Source organism: Myiozetetes cayanensis, unplaced genomic scaffold (assembly GCF_022539395.1).
Source record: "Myiozetetes cayanensis isolate MyiCay16 unplaced genomic scaffold, myiCay2020 scf1, whole genome shotgun sequence".
Lineage (NCBI taxonomy): Eukaryota > Metazoa > Chordata > Aves > Passeriformes > Tyrannidae > Myiozetetes > Myiozetetes cayanensis.
Genome location: NW_026086604.1, coordinates 31,620,264 through 31,638,467, shown reverse-complemented (window position 1 = coordinate 31,638,467; position 18,204 = coordinate 31,620,264). Strand labels below are relative to the sequence as shown.

Below are 18,204 nucleotides of genomic sequence, written 5' to 3'. Positions count from 1 at the left end.
TGATTAGAAATGAAAAATTTACAGTCATACAAAACTTTATTGTTTTTCCTACCTTCCTATGGTAAAGAAAGATTTATGAATTTACAATATAATAGAACAATTAAAAACCCTTGTTTGCTTTATGTTTTTTTCTTGTGGAAGACACTTCTGTTAGTTATTATATTTGCTGCATTGAACACCAAACTAGTGGAGATTAGATTCAAAAAAGATACATTAGTTATGTTAGTCAGACCTCTTGACAGTTTGGGAGTCAGATGTTCCCTATATTCAAATTTCTGTTAGAATTTATTAAAGTGATAGAACAAAAGTCAGTGTATGTTCTCACTGTCTTTTTTTTTCTGTTTGTATGCCCTTGTTTGTAGGTAATCATGACTTGATTTATGCTAAATTCTTTTGACTAAAGCCGTAACAGGAGTTTTGGACTTGTAAATGCACACCTAAGAAAAATACATACATTTTGTTCCAGTAAATGAATTGAAATATTTGACTTGTATTTTTAAACTTTTCAGTCAAAACTTTCAGAAAAAAATCCTACAAACACTCGAGTTCTAACTACTTCTACAACTATCCCTTGCCTTTGCCTACTGATGTTAGGGAAGGCATTATTCCCCTGTGCATCCACATTTTAAATTTGCAATGTGAGTTACACAAATATGCAGAAGAAAAAGCTGAGATCTTTCAGCTGATTGATTTTCTACAGTTTAGAAAGCATCGTTTGCTTAGATAAAGCTCATCTTTCTTGTGACAGTATTTCAGCTGAGCTCAGTACTTATGCGAGCAGTCTGTACTCTGCTGTCAGTGAACATATAAGAACTATCATCTTCTGACTGCATTATAGTACAGGTAACCTGAAGATAGTGTCTGGACTGCCTTGTTCTGACTGGATAAGGATCTTGGAAAAAAAACCCAAAACCACCCAATACTTCATTCCTTCGATATCTCACTGTTTCTTTTGTTAAACTCTTTGTTTACATTTTTTGAAGTCCTCATAAAGCCTCACGCTTCAATAGCACACTTTAGGATAGTTTTAATCCACGACAGAATCACCCAGTTTCTTGGCCATATCAAAAGAAAAATTTTACAAGTGCTATTAACAACAACCAATTTTTACTTTAAACACAGAAAAATAAAGGTGATACTACAATGAGTAAAGGGAATAATCCTCTCCCCCTTTCTTTACAGTTTCATTAGGCCATTGAACTGGATGAAATTCAGATAGAGGCCTTATTGTAACCACACTGAAACAGTAGAAATCTCCTGAGACTGTGAAACTCAAACATTTTGGGAACCAACTTCAAGTACCCCTTATATGATTTGAAGGAAAATGAATGAAAGACATTTCTCAATTTTTCTCCCTGTAGCAACATTTTAATATAATTCCTACCACTCCCCACCCCTCAAAAGCCAGCATAAACAGATCTGTTTAAAAGTCATGCGTATTCATATTTTCTTAACATTTAAACTTCAATCACAGCACTCACACATAACCAGACCAGCACAAACTGCACGATGGCCTTCAAGATATCAGACATCTTGTAAATAACATTGTAAATTCATGCCAAAATTAAGTCTAGGACAAAGAGGTTGATAGAAACTACCTACCACGCATATTGCTAAGATGCTTATGCTGTGGTTTGAAATCTTTGTACTTATGTGAGGATTGTCTCACGTGCTTTCATCCTGCAAAATGTCACATGAGTATGAAACTTAGTTTCACCTAGCTTTCTTAAAATAATTTAAGTACATAATTTTCAGAGACTAATCCACTCAAAACACCAACCTGAATAATACAAATCTGAGATCTGTAGTTTAAAATGGTACCGACATCAGTCAGGAGAGAACTTCTTTAGAGGTGACTATTAATGCTTTCTTCAGTTTATCTTCTGGGTTTTATATTAGAAGACTCCAGTGAGAAAAAAATAGTTTGCCTCAAAGTAGTGGAATCAGCACAAAATAACTGCATTATGTGAATAGAAAGGTTGGGCTGGGAAAGGTATTTGAGTGTAAATTAATGTTGATCTTAGCTGGAATAACTTGCACTCTTCAGCACTTGCAGCTGCACCAGGGACTTGACTGGCTGTATGAGGTTTTACACATCTGTCAACTTCATCAGAGACCAAAACACAGAATCTACTGCTCAGGAATGTTATTTGAATTTGTGAAACTTTTTAGGTTATAAACTAATAACGGAATACTTAGGAAACTCATGAATGCATTATGAACGAGCCATAACTATAGGTTTGACATCTGTAGCAGTAGATAGGCTTTTGTTCAGTGTATCATATTCATAATATTTAAATAAAATGTAAAAAAAAATTGTTCACATCAGTTCCATGAAATATTAAAAGCCAAAGAGAAGCCTCTCTATGCAAGAATAAAAGAAAAGCAATAAATTTATTAATAGCTACATTAACTGCTTTTACCATTAGTATCAACTATTCATTTATTTATTTGACATTACTCTTCTATTATTTCAGACTTATGGGATAATTAAACTAATAAAGTGAACCCATCAAATCTGAAATTATAATTCTGGCACTTAAGGGGCCTTTGGGATGAATCACATCATTACTCAGTTTTGTATCTAACAGGCTGAACCAGCAAACAATGTATCACATCTTTGCTTAGGGAACGATCTGCTTTGGTAGAAAAGCTCTGTGGCAGACATCAAGAACTTTGCAACCTCTCAAAAATAAAAATTCATTAAGGGTAGGTGTTTATATGTGTCAGCAATAAGCCAGTGTATTGAAATCTGCTAACAGATTGACAGTATAAGCATGAGAATTGACTACAAAGTTCTCAGGTTGTTACATTTCTTATAGTCAGTTTTGCACCTCCCAATTTCCATCAAGCCTTAGTCAGTTTTTTTAGAACAAGTGTATTGTTTCATTACTGGCCATAAGAGAATTTTCAAAGTGCTGTCTCATGTCCTTCATTACACAGCAATCTTCTTGTTACTATTCAGAGCCTTCCTCTGCAGCACAACACTAAGTTTTCTGTTTCGACTAAAGCTGCCATACCTGGGATGGATCTGTGACTCCAGTAACAGACCCTGCCTATATACAGCTTTGATGCAAGTATTATAATGGCTTCCAGGTACAGTACTGCTGTCCTTCCACACACACTGTCTCCTGAACTAGCTGATTTGATATTTCAGGCTCCAGAGAACCTAGCTGTAAATGGGCAGGCACAATTTTTACCGTGAAAAGCATGCCAGAATTTGGTATTTTATTTCCTGGGAAGGGGTCAAGAACTTTAATTCTGTCACTGGAAGGAACACCTTTGAATGCGTAATTTGAGACAACACGTAAACAAAACATGTTTTGTTATTTTGATAGAAATTTCTTTTAGGATACCATCTTGGAGATGGGTCCAATACCAGTAAAAGTTAGATTTCTGCCTACCACAAACCTTCTATGACTACCATGTATTCCACTGACAAATGGGATGCCATCAGAGGGACCTTGACAGGCTTGAGGAGTGGGCTAGTGTGAACTTCACGAAATTCAATAAAGTGCAAGGTCCTGCAATTGGGTTGGGACAAACATCTATAGCAGTACAAGTTGGGTGGTGAACTGATAGAGAGCAGCCCTGTTGAGAAGGACCTGGGGATACTGGTGGATAAAAAACCTGGATATAAGCCAGCAATGTGCATTCAGAGCCCAGAAAGCCAACAGCACAGAGGGCTACATCAGAAAAGGCATGGCCAGGAGGCTGAGGGAGGTGATTTTCCCCTTTCCCCTTCTACTCTGCTCTGATGAGACCCTACCTGGAGTACTGCTTCCAGCTCTGGGGTCCTCAGCACAGGAAAGACATGGACCTGATAGAGCGCATCTGGAGGGCTGAAGATGACCAGAGGGCGGGAGCACTGCTCCTGTGAAAACAGGCTGAGAAAGCTAGGGTTTAGCATGGAGCAGAGAACGCTCTGGGGTGACCTAATGGTGACTTTTCAATATACAAAGTGGACTTAGAAGAAAGAGAGGGACAGACTTTCTACCAAGGCCTGTACTGATAGGACAAGGAGTAAGAGGTAACGGTTTTAAACTGAAAGACAGTAGATTTAGATTAAGTACAGGGAAGAAATTCTTCACTGTGAGGCTGATGAGGCACTTGAACAGGATGCCCAGAGAAGCTGTGGATGTCCCATCTCTGTAAGTGTTCAAGGGCAGGTTGGATGGGGCACTGAGCAACCTGGTCTACTGAAAGATTCCACTGCCCATGGCAGGGGGGATTGGACTAGATGATTGTTAGAGGTTCCTTCCAACCCAAACCATTCTATGATTCTGTGAAATGCTCTTTACTATACTGGGCAATTTGTGTGTCCATGTATTTCTTCACAAAACCTATCTGTCTACTCTTTGGTTCCTTTGTGCTAAAACAAAATCTAGGCATTCCAAACAGAAGCCCCAGCACCAGCTGACTACATGGAGTTCATACTAGCTCTAGCTCACAAGTACAGTGGTTTTAACCAGTGGTTTTAAAAATCAGAGTTTACTTGAAATGTATGAATAATTCAAACTGGAACAATTGCAACTTACAAAAATCATCCAAAATAAAAACACAATAGAAAAGGAATGAACGAATCAATTGAAAAGTGGAAAGTTTTCTTCGATGACAATTTGCAATTTTTTGTAATATTTTTTTAAAGTTGTTTGAATAAACACATTTTCTAAGTGTGTCAGCAGAGAGAGAATTTATGCCAGGATGTTCTTGAGGACTAATACATTAAAGAGACCACTCTACTTCACTCTGGCTTTGTTCTCCTGAGCACTTTATGACAGAATTATCCTTGTATCTGTAAATACTATTCTTGTCATCACTGCCATGAGGAGACTAAGGGACAGTTGATCAGGAATTACAAAGTATTGGGAACCGCAAACATTGACCTTGTGTCATGTCATCTCCACAAACACGTATGTAAAATATGAACACCAGACAAGTGATTAGTATCTCATGTCAGCAAAGGCTGACTCTGTGAATGTTGAGAGCTTGGAGCACAGCTTCAGACACAAAATGATCTTGATCTGATTTTTTCCATGCAGAGAAGTTGAAAAAGCTTTTCTCTCTGTTAATAGCATTTTCACAATCCTCCTTCTCCACCTCCTTGGTCTGCCTGCAGCTTCCCTAACTCCCATCACTGACCATGGACCTCCATACAATTTAGTTAAATTTAAATCTAGGCAACATCAAACTTGTCACGCCTGTCCAAAGCTGGCTCCAAAGTTCTACAAAGTGTAGGAGAATAAATGATGGACTTCTATACTGGCAATAGCGGCCAACCTGCTCTCCCAGCTTGCTTTGGAGTTTGCTTAAAGCCTGCACTTAAGGGCTGGCTTGCATCCAAGCACTTCATTTGTTAGATTAGTTGACTCTAGGACCAGATGTGCTAAAATGCTTTCAGAAAGAGGAGCATTTTACCCTACAGTGGTCATGGTTCTTTGAGATGTGCAATAACCTGCACACGATAAGTCTGCTGAATGTAGTAATGAATTCAATAAAGTGTATTATCATAAAGCCCATGATCCCAAATCATGCTTCAGATTGCTACTGTGCTAAAAGTTACCAGCCCGAGTCTGTGGCGTATTAAAGTACCCAGGTCTGAGGGGAAATAGTTTCCCTTTCTCCTTCAGATTAAAGAAACAGAACATATGGCTGTATTGCTTCAAAGGCATTCCTACGGGGCACTGCGTGGTACACTGGGGACGTAGCTGTGTGCACGGTCACTGAAGAACCTGGGAGGAAAGTCACTTAGTCTCCTGCAGTGTTACTGATACCTACAAAGGAGAAAATTTTCAGGCTGATGAAAAGAGAAAATATGTCCCTGTCATGCAAAAAGTTCTCCTTGAGGGCCAGAAGTGATTTATATGGTACATTTGCTTCCAGCAGCCGGGAGGCAGCCTGGTTTCACCTGTAAGAATTGAAGGCAAAGGCCAAAGAGGGACTAATGTTCAAGGAGTTCTGCTGCAAGATTGTGCTTTACAGATGCTGTGCTGGGTTTTAGTTGATCCCTTTCTTAGCCCTGAGCTCTCACTATGATGTCCATCTTGGAAATCCCTGTAGTGCCTGGTGTTAGTACAGAGTGTATCACCATCTGCTTTAGTGACATGAGAGTCTGCACTGCAATGTGGGCCTTAGTGGGCCTTTATGTTTCTTTAGGGAACAGAAGGGCTCAGCATACTGCTGTGTGTCAGACATCTCAGTCACATTTCAAGAGAAAAAGCTGCACTTCACGCAGTCCTGAGCTTGAGAAGGAATAGGAGGGAGAGGTAGTGCTGATAAATACTGATAGACCAGTGACTGGGAGCCACATATAAGGAAAGCAGGCACTTCCACATAGTACATTATGCAGGAAACAATCCACAAAAAGCAGTTGTCATAAACAATACCTGGCAGTTAATTTCTTCCTATCAACTTCTAGATCTGAGTAAATCCAAGCTAGCAGTTAGAGACTTATAGAGAGTCCTGGAAGGATTTATTGCAATGTGGGGGGAAGGAGGAGGTTTACAGGGCAAACACAACGTGAGAGTGCAAAGACATAAATGCTGTCTATTCTCGGCTTTAAACTGTGAAAAGATGCATCTGTGTAAGACAGAATCTTGATGCTTCATGGGAGCTGGAAATGTTCCCCTATGTGTAAAGTGTCGGATTTGTACAATGTTTCTGTATTAATCTAACTTCATTTAATGGAGTGCAGAGGCAGGACAGTTAGAGCAATACAGAAGCTGCTCTTGTGCTGCTCCTCAGTAGGGGAGGACTGGCAAACCTTGCTGGTGGCAGGTGGTGAGCAGGACAGTGGAGACTGGTAGCCAGGCTGGGATGTGAACACCTTGGCCACTGTCTGCCCCAGGCTGATGCTCCAAACAACTGTGCTTAATGACAGAGCTGCATGTTATGGAAATCATATGCAACTGTAATGCAGGCAGCTTTCCAGAGGGGTCCATGCACAGTAATATGCTAATGCAGAGGCTTAGAGGTTCACTAATGTGAAGTAACACCATAGTTGAAATCACAATGCAGTCATGCAGCTCTTTTTGACACACAGAAGAGACTGTGTTCTGAATTTCCATCAAGAACACATTAATATACAATCAGGTGGATTTTAAATAAGAATATGAGGAGAAATTAGCCAATTCCTAATTGTTAGAACACAACTATTTTTTTTCCAAAGAACCAGTTACTGCTTTACAGTAATATCTGACAGCATTCCTCTTTTATCATTTTATCATTAAATACATCAACTAATGTAGCTGAAAAACTCTTATCATACTGCCATTCATTATAGATGACTCTCATGCACATATCATCACTTTGCATATAGAGACTTCACAACCAGAAGTAGCTTGTGAAGCCATGAATGTGCATTATATATCCTTCACAAATGGTAGAAAATTTAATGCTAACCGCCATGACTGTGCCCAGTGCATTACTGCATTTGTCAGAGGTGACAAAATTAATTTTTTTCTAATATCATAATATATTATCTTATTTTGAACCTTCCCACAAAAGCCCACACCAAAAACCTGAAAGACAGGAATAAAAATTCTAAAGGAAAAAATAATGAATAGAACTGAAAGTTAATTTGCTTTTAATTACTTCAGCAGAATTCAACACAAACAGAAAAAAGTAATCTATTAATAAGAAAAAGTGTTATGTAAGATTAAAAAAAAAAAAGGCCTAATAAGTGTCATTTTCAGGAACAGATCTAATGAGATGGTCACATTTTAGAACCAAGTTTGCAAAACACTGAACTTTTTAAAATAGGCTGTTCCTAATAATTCACTACCACCAATTATTTCTTTAGCATATCTAGTTATAATATGCAACTGATATGCCAAAAAAATGAATAAACCAAATTTTTAAAGGGTCACTATAAATACATAAAGAAATAGTCTTTAAATATACAGGCAGAATCATAGAATTACTGAATCATAAAATGGCTAGGATAGGAAGGGACCTTAAAGATCATCTAGTTCCAACCCCTCTGCTGTGGGAAGGAGTACCTTCCTCTTGACCAGGTTCCTCAGAGCCTCATCCAACCCAAACTTAAACATTTCCAGGGAAGGGGCAACCATAACTTCTCTGGGCAACCTGTTCCAGTGTCTCATCACCCTCATAGTACAGAATTTCTTCCTAATTTCTAATGTACATTTACTGTCTGCCAGTTTGAAGCCATCATTCCTTGTCCTATCACTATATGCCTTGTAAAACATCCCTCTGTATGTCTCCTTTAGGTATCAGAAGGCCACAATGAGGTCTTCCTGTAGTCTTCTCTTCTCCAGGCTGAACAACTCCAAGTCTCTCAGTCTCTCCTCATATGAGAGGTGCTCCAGTTTTCTGATTACTTTTATGGCCCTCCTCTGGACTCACTCTATGTCCTTCTTTTAGTGGGGGCCCCAGAGCTGGATGCAGCACTCCTAGTGAGGTCTCATGGTGGACAAATCACCTTCCTTGACCTACTGGTCATGCTTCTTTTGATGCAGTCCAAGATATTGTTGGCTTTCTAGGCTGCAAGTGCACATTGCTGGGTTATATTGAGCTTCTTGTCCACGAACACCTCCAAGTCCTTCTACCCAAGGCTGCTCCCAATTAATTCTCCACCCAGCCCTTGTGCTTAGGATTGCTCAATCCAGATGCAGCCTGTTGCATTTGGCCTCGTTGAACATCATGAGGTTTGCGTGGGCCCACGCCTTTCAAGGTCCCTCTGTATGGCATCCCTTCCACCCAGTGTGTTGACTGCATCCTACTTTTTGGGATGCATCATTCCTGAGCTTGAAGGAGTTGAATATCAAACCAGCTTTCTTGGACCCCTCTTCCCTCCAGGGATTTATTCCATGGTACTCTACCAAGCAGATCCCTGAAGAGGCCAAAGTCTTTCTCCAGAAGTCCAGGGTAGTGAGCTTCCTCTGCACCCTCCTTGCTGTCCTAAGTTAGGGATCTTGAACTCCCCCCTTTCATGGTCACTGCAGTCAAGCTTGCCCTTGAGCTTCACATTCTCCACTAGCCTTCCTTGTTAGTGAGAATATGGTCCAGCATAGCACCTCTCCTTGTTGGCTCCTCTATCACTTGGAGAAGGAAGTCGTCAGTAATGCCTTACAGAAACCTCCTGGATTGTTTATGGCCTGCTGTGTTGTTCCTCCAACAGAAACTGGAGTGGTTGAAGCTTCCCATGAGGACAAGGAGGTGTTAGTGTGAGGCTGCTCCTATCTGTCTATAGAGTGCCTCATCCACTCAACCTTCCTGATCAGGCAGTCTATAGCAGGTCCCCACTTAATGTCACCTGTCCCTGTTCTCCCTTTAATCCTGACTCGTAAGCTCTCGGTCAGCTCCTTATCCATTCCGAGGCAGCACTCCATATACTCCAGCATTGACATCCACTTACACCTCCTCCTCATCTCCCCTGCCTGTCTCTATTAAAGAGCCTGTATATTTTCATTCTAACACTCCAATCACAAGAGTCATCTCTACTAGTCTTTGTGTTGCCAATAAGATTGTAGAACCTGCAGGCATGCATGCACCTCTAATTCCTCATTTATTCTCTATGCTTCTTTGTGTTTGCATAGAAGCATTTAAGATGGGCCCCTGATCAAGCCAACTTACTGGCTGGAGTGGCTGGAATTCCTTTGTGTTGCTCTTCAGGTGCTCCTCTGCTGATCTGTGATCCTTTTCCAGGCTCTGGGCACCTACTGCTGCCACTGGCATCAGACTGGTAGGAGTGGGATGGATTGACACTCCCCTACTCCAGCAACTTTGGTTTAAAGCCCTCTTCCCCATCTTGACAAGCCTATGACTGAAGATGCTCTTCCCCTCCTCTGAGACATGAAGCCCATCAGCCTCCAGTAGACCTGGTTCCTCAAAGTGAGTCCTATGATCTAAATAGCTGTGGTACGTGTCCTGAAACCATTTGTTGATTTGCCAGATTCAACTGGCCCTTTCAAACTCCTTCCCTTTGGCTCTCAGGATTGACGAAAACACTACCTGCACTCCAGAGTCCCTCAGTGCTGCTCCCAGGGCTCTGTAATCCATTCTGATACTCCTCAAACTGCTTCTGGCTGTATCACTGGTGCTCATGTGAAACAACAGCAGCAGACAGAAGTCAGTGAACCGTATAAAGCTTGGAAGTCTCTTGGTGACAGCCCTGCGGCCCTGGTAAACAGTACTTCTCTCTAGAGAGGACATCAGTTTGGCAAACGAGAGTTGCCTCAGAAGTAAATTGTTTACTACTGTCAGCTGTTGCCTTCTCTTAGTTGCTCTCGTTGTTATATGGGGTGCAGGTTGGGCTCCTTACTCAGCTCCAACATCTCCCCTGGTCTGATCTTTTCAGTCTGCGCAGGGATGACTCTGTTCTGCATGGGCACCTCAGGCCTTGCAGAAGTGCCTTCCTCTTGCAGGTCCTTGCCCTTGCAAGCTTATATTCTTCTACACTATTGGCCCCTCTCCCTTCTGTGCCAACGGAGGAGTTTTTGGCTGTTTGGCTGTGGGCTGTGTATCTTCTGCAGATTGTACTTGGAACTTGCTATCCAACTCCTTCTCAGCTTCCCTGCTGTTATGCAGCCTTTCCACTGCCTCCTGCAGCTCAGCCACCTGCCGCAGGAGGTCCTCCACCTGGCACCCCTTTGGCAGGCAGGTTTGCTGCCTGTCCCTGCCCCAGGAGGAAGGTCTAGGCACTTTCTGCAGTTGGAATTCTGCACTGTAGCCTCTCCCTTTGGTGGGTCTGCCTGGGTGGAGGCACTGGCCACTGCTGGAGCAGATGGTGCAGATCCACTGTTGGAGCTGCAGCCTTTGCTCTCAGATGAGTGCTCACCATTCTGCCTTGGGGGTCCAGTAGGATGAGTGCCCTTGACCTGCGCAGATGACCACAGAATAGTGCCTAGTTGCTGGGTTATGTAGACTTCAAGGCCAGTGGAACGTCCCTCCTTTGAGAAGGTGTCCTCCCTGCACAGCCTCCCGAGCAAACTACCACACTACAACCTGTCTGCCTGCCCTGGTTGTGCAGGTCACAAGGCTCCTGGTCACAGGGCTCACTAGGGCTGCCTTTGGTGGGAAGCGGGGGTGGCCACCATAACTCCTGGCCTTGCACATGCCAGGAGAATAAGCCATTCTCATGAGAGCTGCCTGCTCTTGGTGGGTCTTTGTGCTCTCCTGGGATTTTCCTGGCTCAGGAAATTCCCCTTGTAAGCCATGATCCCCCCACTCTGCTCTAGAACATGCCCACACCAGAACTGATCACCTTGGTGAGTGATGAAATAGGCAGATGTCACATTTCAGTCCTATCATCAAGTTGCTAATTTCCCTAAAACACTGGAGCATACATCCTAAAATACCTAAATATGTGTAATTGCTTTGCATACACCATTAAAATATTATACCTTATTATCCCTATCACAACATAATCAGCATGTAAAATCAAACATTATTTTCAGATGAGGTAACTCTGGCTCTCTTGAGAGCACTGCATAAATGTAGTTATTCCCTCCTGCACACAATTAAAATTCAACTATAGAACAAAGAGTAAGAGATATTTAAGTGAAAAAATTCAATACTGAAATGCCAAATTTCTTATTTAGAAGCCCAAATACAGATTTTGGAATCTAAATTTTGAGAACATTGTACCTTTTCTACTGTTTGACCTAGTACACTCCTCTAATTGCATTATGAAATTATAACTAATTCAAGAAAACACTGTTTATGATGGTACTTAAATCAAATTATACATAAATAAACATATATTTTTCCTTTCAGGATGTAAAAAACCCTCATCATTCCCCTTTAGCATGCTGTTTAAGGAATGGTCTTCAAGATCTGAAATTACTTGCTATTACATCACTTTGGAATTAATATGTCCAAATAACTCTGTACAAAGTGAAGGAAATAAGCCATTTATTTCAATTTTCTCAAAGCAATAAACTAAGAACTAATACAAGGGTGCAGTAACTAGTTGCAAATCTAAATGTAGCTCAGCCATTCAAAAACAGAATTCTGACTTCAGAAGTAGAGATCTTCAGTGAGATGTGACTGAATTATTTCATTGAGTTCGAAAATTTCAGTTACACATACCATTCTCATTCTTACCACTATTACATATAGAGCAACATGCATGAAATTAGATGATTCCTTTACCTGGCTTTATCCCTTACTAAATTCAGATGGGTTTGCAACCGATACACATTGGCATTTATTGACTTTATACAGACTAAAATTGACTCCTGAAGTTTAGAATTCAACCTAATAATATTAAACTCATCTCTAGGCTGAGCTTTGAAAAGCCAGTTAGGTCATAAACGAATTAAGCTGTGCTTCAGAGATCACTGCTGCAACTCTGCCCTTTGCATTTAAAATGCTAAATCAGTCTTCAGCAGTTCATAAGAAGAAAAAGTATTTTTACTTGGATAACAAGAGAGCTGTTCTGATTATAGAGTTTTCTGGAATGTGTTGGATGAAAGAAGATTTTTATTTGAAAACATTAACTTGTGGTATCTGGAAAAATGTATATCATAGGCCAAAGTTATGACTGATGATTGCCTGCCCGTAAACCCAGTCTCCCTATATGCCAGGAAGGGTTCCCTCTGAGCTTGGGTGAGCTGGAAAACATCAGCTTTCAGGTTCCTACTTTGAATTATGCCTAGACCTAAAGACATGTCTACACTGTGGGTTAGATATGTTCCAAATCCAGCTTTGTCTGCCTTCATCCTATTGCTGGGCAAGGATACCCAAGCTCTGTGGCTCACTGGCAGTGTTGCTATAAACATCTTGATCTCTAACAGCCTAGGTGCTGGTGCACATGAATTGGAAAGCTTAGGCCTGAGCAGGGCCACCACTAGATCTTTCAGACTCAGTCCTTCATCAGTAAGAACAGATGCTTTAAGCCTGAGGCACATCCAAATTGCCCACAGTTTTCATGGAAGCCTGTCAAGCTGTAAGCAGCCTGAACGTCCAAACCACCAAGCAAGGACTTTGCGTTTCTGAGATGGATACGAGGAATCTGCCCCGAGGTCGCAGACCTTGGGAAACAGGCCCTGCTAGTAAAATGGTGATGCTCACAAGAACGACAAACTGTGGCTCCTTCAAAAACACCATATGTCTGTGACATGTTTCAAAAAATGTGTCATTTATGGTGAACTGAAAGCCTTTGTTTGTGATGAGGTCTAGTCCTTACGTGCTGCTTCCCAAAAAGTACAGGCTCTCTTATGCCCTTTCACTGTGTATTTTTCTGAAGGCTTCTCGGTGCATGCTGAACATGCTCTTCATTTCTTCGACAAGACATGATCTTTCAGCCTGGAGCTCATGTTCCCCAGGAATAAGGACTAAGAGCTTAGGTACAAGGACATGAACAAAACTGTTCACTCCTAGGTGCTTCTATGTATGAAGACAGACTAGGGTATATTAAAAAACCCTATTACACTTGAGTTTGGAGACACAAGATAAACTGCCTTGTTATGGTGGAAATGCAACGAACCAGGCTTATCCAGTGAGCTTCTCTGCTTCCATGAACTACCTGGATCAGTATTTTTTTCGTACACAGCTTCACATTTCTTCAGTGAATGAACTGCTGCACTGTATTGTTAAGGCTACAAGATGTCTGTTAGCAGAAGATGTTCTATCATCTGTACAATGTGATTGATTAACTTCCATTAAAGTCAGTGGCACTGACTTCCATCTATGAAGTAGCTACATGTCTGGCTATGCATAGAAAATGAAAACACAATGAACTGCATTGAATATGCTGGTAAGATACAGTAGTACTTTCTCATTCTGCTTTGGATAAAATGAAATAAAACCAAAAATCAGAAACAGATTTGGAAAATAACTAACATTGTTACAATTTTAGACAAATCTGAAAAATAAGTCCTACACATGCAACTCACTGATGGTGCGTCTTATATCCAAAACAATCGTATCTTTACATTTAGCTACCTCAATGAAAGAAAACACTACTTTAAAATTTAAAGAAACCAGATATTTTATTGTAAGTATAAAAAATAAATACTCTAAGGAATGGAAGAAAAAATAAAGCATGTTAAATGATTTCATTATATACTAAGATGCCAAATCATCTGTGAGTAGTTTCTTTTTAGATGAAAAGAAATCAAAATATAGGACAGATGTTGGACAAACCACATTTGAGGTCTATCACACACTGGCATTTTTCAAATGATTTTGGCTCATCTATTAAATAAGGTGTATTTTGCTTGATTTTGAAAAGGGAAACATCAGGAAATATTTAAAGGCCAATTGCTGCCAATTAACTTTGATCAGCAAAAGTTGAATTTGAATCTTTTAGATTCTTTTGCCTGTCTGGAATAACACACTATTCTAAAATCTAGCAAAACAACAACTTGATGATTAATGTGTGTTGGCAGCCCCACCACAAGCTTGCTTAACAGCTGGATTTTAAATAAACAGCTGTCTTCACTACGATGGGAAAGAAATCTGACTGTTTTCATGTTTTCATGTTATTCAAATATGATCAGAAATTGCATTTTTCCCTTTTAAGATGAAACAGCCAGGCATTACAGTGACAGTCTCTTTCAGCAGCTTGGGTAGTTTTAGAATGATCTCACAAGCACTGCCAAACCATAGCCTGTGTAGGCTAAACAATCCCTTGGCATGCCAACACCAGCCCCTCGCCGCGCTGCAGGGCAGAGGCACGAGTGGCAGAGAAACACTGGCACAGAACTCATCGTGCCTGCTGCTGGGGAAAGCAGAGGACCCCCAGCAACAATCCACTGAGATAGACAGCCTGTGCAACGTTAATGGTTTCCCTTGGGGCTAAGGTAACACTTGACCACAGTGGGATGTAAGCAAGAAATCTGTACCCAGCCATTAACTGTTTATAGAAGCTGAAGTTTAATATTTAATGGCCATGGCAGACTATTGAATTCCGCATGTTTATAGATGCTTTTGGTGTATACATTTCTGAAACTTGTCTACTGTCATCATAAATACTAAAGCCTGTGAGGACAAAATTCGACCATTTAAACCATAGTAACCCTTGAAGGCCAGTGCAGACATTTAATATAGATATTATTATGGATCCTAATGACTAAACTTTACAGCTATTTTCTAAGCATTTCCATATTGAAATTGAGAAACCAAATATAATTGTAAAACCATTTAACAACACATAAAAAGAGACAAATATTAAATAATCTCTGTGTTTTAAAAGAACGAACACTTACTTCTAAATCATTAAAGAATAGATGTGTGTCAGCCAAATTGAAAATCATCTCTTCCATTCGGAGTCCAAGGGACACAGAAGTGGGTGGATCCTTAAAGAAGAAATTAAGTATGTACACCATCAATACCATGCCTAACATACACACAAGAGTACAAACTAGAGGAACAGCTTTTCAAGAGACACTACTTTTATTAAATGCAACATCCACTTTGTCAGTTTAACTTCAGTGTCTAATCCTGTACTACAACACTTACTAGTAACACTCAAAAATATGACTTTAACCCGACTGACCCTGAGATTTTGCAGTGGGCCCTCTGTGGACACCCTCATGCATCCCTGGCACAGGCTCTTTGCTCTCTGTGCAGAAAGGGCAAATTCATTTCACCTAAAACTTCTGCAGATTTTACAACTGTTCACAAGTTTTATGAGCGACCAGAGGCACGATAATGCTATTGTTACTCAAAATAAACTCTCACTGGTCACAAGTGACAGGATTCAGTCCTGGGAATACCTAGTGACTTTAAAGCAAAGAACCAGTAATGTTTTATTTGTAAATGGTAATTATATTTAAAACCACTCCTTGATTCTCCACAAAACCATACTTTAATTAGGATTTCAGTTTGGCCCACCCATGCAGAGTGAACAAATCTATTGTTTGTTATTAATACATAACACACTTTAACTTCTCTACAGAAATTACCATAACAACTTATTCCTACAGAGCTAATAAACTCAGAAAGCATGTTCAGCATTGTGGTTACCAAATGCATTACAGATGTTTGTCTTGTTTTGATTTTTTGTGTGTTTTATATATTTTCAATATGAAAAATCAAAAAGAAAGCCTAATACATACTTTTCATATAGAGTTTCTCATTTATAATGCCAAGTATATCCAAGTGGACAGAAGCATGAGTTTGAAAGAACATGTTATGTTATCTCATAACACCCTCTATTAATAATGTTAGTTTGTTAGGAATTATATTTTAAATAGAATAGCAGAAGTTACAACCCATATTTTACTTAAAATAAATTAGTATTCTAAACTTGATGACAACTCAGTTAAAAAACAAGAGATGCAGTCTCTAGTTTCTTTTTCTACCTCTCAATCAAATTAATAGGTGTTTCAACATGATCTCTGAACTTTCAGACATTTTTCTGTAACTACTGGTTAAAAGGCAAAATGTGTCAGTAGTAAAGAGTTGGAAAAGAATGATGATTTGGCAGACTCTGCCTCTGGAAATGCCAAAACCCAAGAACTACTAACAAGAAAAAGAATTTTTGAAATTTAGAAACAGAGATACATGGAAGAAATAAAATATCTATTATTGAACTCATAAATATAAAAAGTTTTCTAAAATAAAAAAAATACCCCTTATAAATGGGAAAGAAAAATTGCATCATGCTATTGTGATGAACTCTGCCCTTAAAAACAAGCCTTCTCTTTAAACTGGCATGGCCAAAAAAAAGAATATTTGGCTTCTTAATTAAAATGGAAAGACTTTAAAAGATGAACAAAAGTATTCTGTCTCTCTGTTTTAACATTGATCTATTTGTAGACCTTTACTTTACTTTTGCAGGCATGTGGAGTGGAAAGCAGGTGGTATTTTCTCTCTAGCTAGGCCTAAGGCTACTTTTTCCTCTGACATTTCTGCTTATCTTTGTGCCCAGTTACCACCCCACCATCCTACATAGTTAATCAGGTTGGTTTTTTGGTTTTTTTTAACTACACAAGGATTTCTGTTGTGCCTAAGCACTAACAGAAGTCACCTCACAGAAGCCTCTTCACTAATTATTAAAAGGCATTAGGTAGGCTAAGGGTCTAAGATGTAAATGAAGATCACTATCTACATCTTGATTATCAGTTGCTAATGTAACAATGTAGAACTAATTCCCTTCTGACCTTCCATCCATAAATGGGAATATCATTTTGAAAAGTAGAATAAATAGGCATAGAGACCATGATGTTGGCTATGAACCTGCACAATTAATTTTTAAAAAATGGCTGCATATATATATATTTTAAGTTTCAGGGTAATTTTTTTTTTTTTAACAAACATTTTTTCCACACCTCTGAGTCTGAAAAAATAGTTTTTTGTAAAGCTTTCTAACCATTTCACTCCAAGGTATTTTTACATAGTAGAAGAAAACAGAATGGGATTTCTATAAAGTAATACTAAAATAATATCATTTATTAGGTTAATTTAATTGGGAGGAAAACAAACAAGAAAATTATTGGCACCTACTGAAAATGCCAGATTAAATAACATAAAAGCTAAAAGAAGAAAGAAAACAGATAGCTTTTCAAATAAATCGAAACTCCTTGATCAAACATAATCTTTTTGTATTTAGGAAGTTCCACTTAGCACAAAAATTGTGTTAAACTGTAGCTCCGGAGATGCACATACGCAACAGAAGCAAAAGCCTTATCTACATTAGGGTTTTAAATGTCTATGTAGTCACAAACTTGCAACTGCTCTAATAAAAAGCACGAGAGCCTTGCTTTAAGCCATTATAGTAGATCAAACTCTAGCATCAAACCTTCAGTAGGGGCTGTAATCTTCGAAAAAAGTCATGGCTAGAATAAGGTTTTTTAAAAAAATAATCCCATACCAAACCTTCTTTTTCAATTTTAAGCCACTAATTGCTAGCTAATTACTGTGAGGTGTCACACAATGAGTAGGAAAGCTAACAATCTCTTCTTGTTGCCTGGGATTTGCAGGTTCAGTCGGAGTGTCTTTTCAGGTATGGTCAAAATCAGGTACAAATCTCTGAGGGAGGTACAATTTAACTAAAGAAAAGAAATACCAATGTCAAACTGCTTAAGCAGGCCCTTTGTTTTGAATACTGGCATTGGAGCCAAAACATTGCCTGTATGTCATTTCTAAATTCTACCCACTTGATTTCTTTGTTTTGTGGAGAAACAAGAAGCTGAAAAACAGGAAAGTTCACTTTGGGTACAAGGTTTATTTTCCACTTAAGCCTACGGGTCACAAATGAAGGGTTAAGTGAAACCAGGCTTTGTTTTTCTC

At 39.5% G+C, this 18,204-nt stretch overlaps 1 protein-coding gene across 7 annotated transcripts in view; it reads right to left on the bottom strand.

The window, feature by feature from the left end:
- EYA1 (EYA transcriptional coactivator and phosphatase 1) overlaps positions 1-18,204 on the bottom strand; it is a 151,096-nt gene that overhangs the window by 25,091 nt on the left and 107,801 nt on the right. For all 7 annotated transcript variants that reach the window (XM_050322339.1, XM_050322291.1, XM_050322300.1 and 4 more), the window contains one exon: positions 15,177-15,266. In XM_050322339.1, the coding sequence (XP_050178296.1) occupies positions 15,177-15,266 (90 nt within the window). The remainder of the gene's footprint in view (positions 1-15,176; positions 15,267-18,204) is intronic.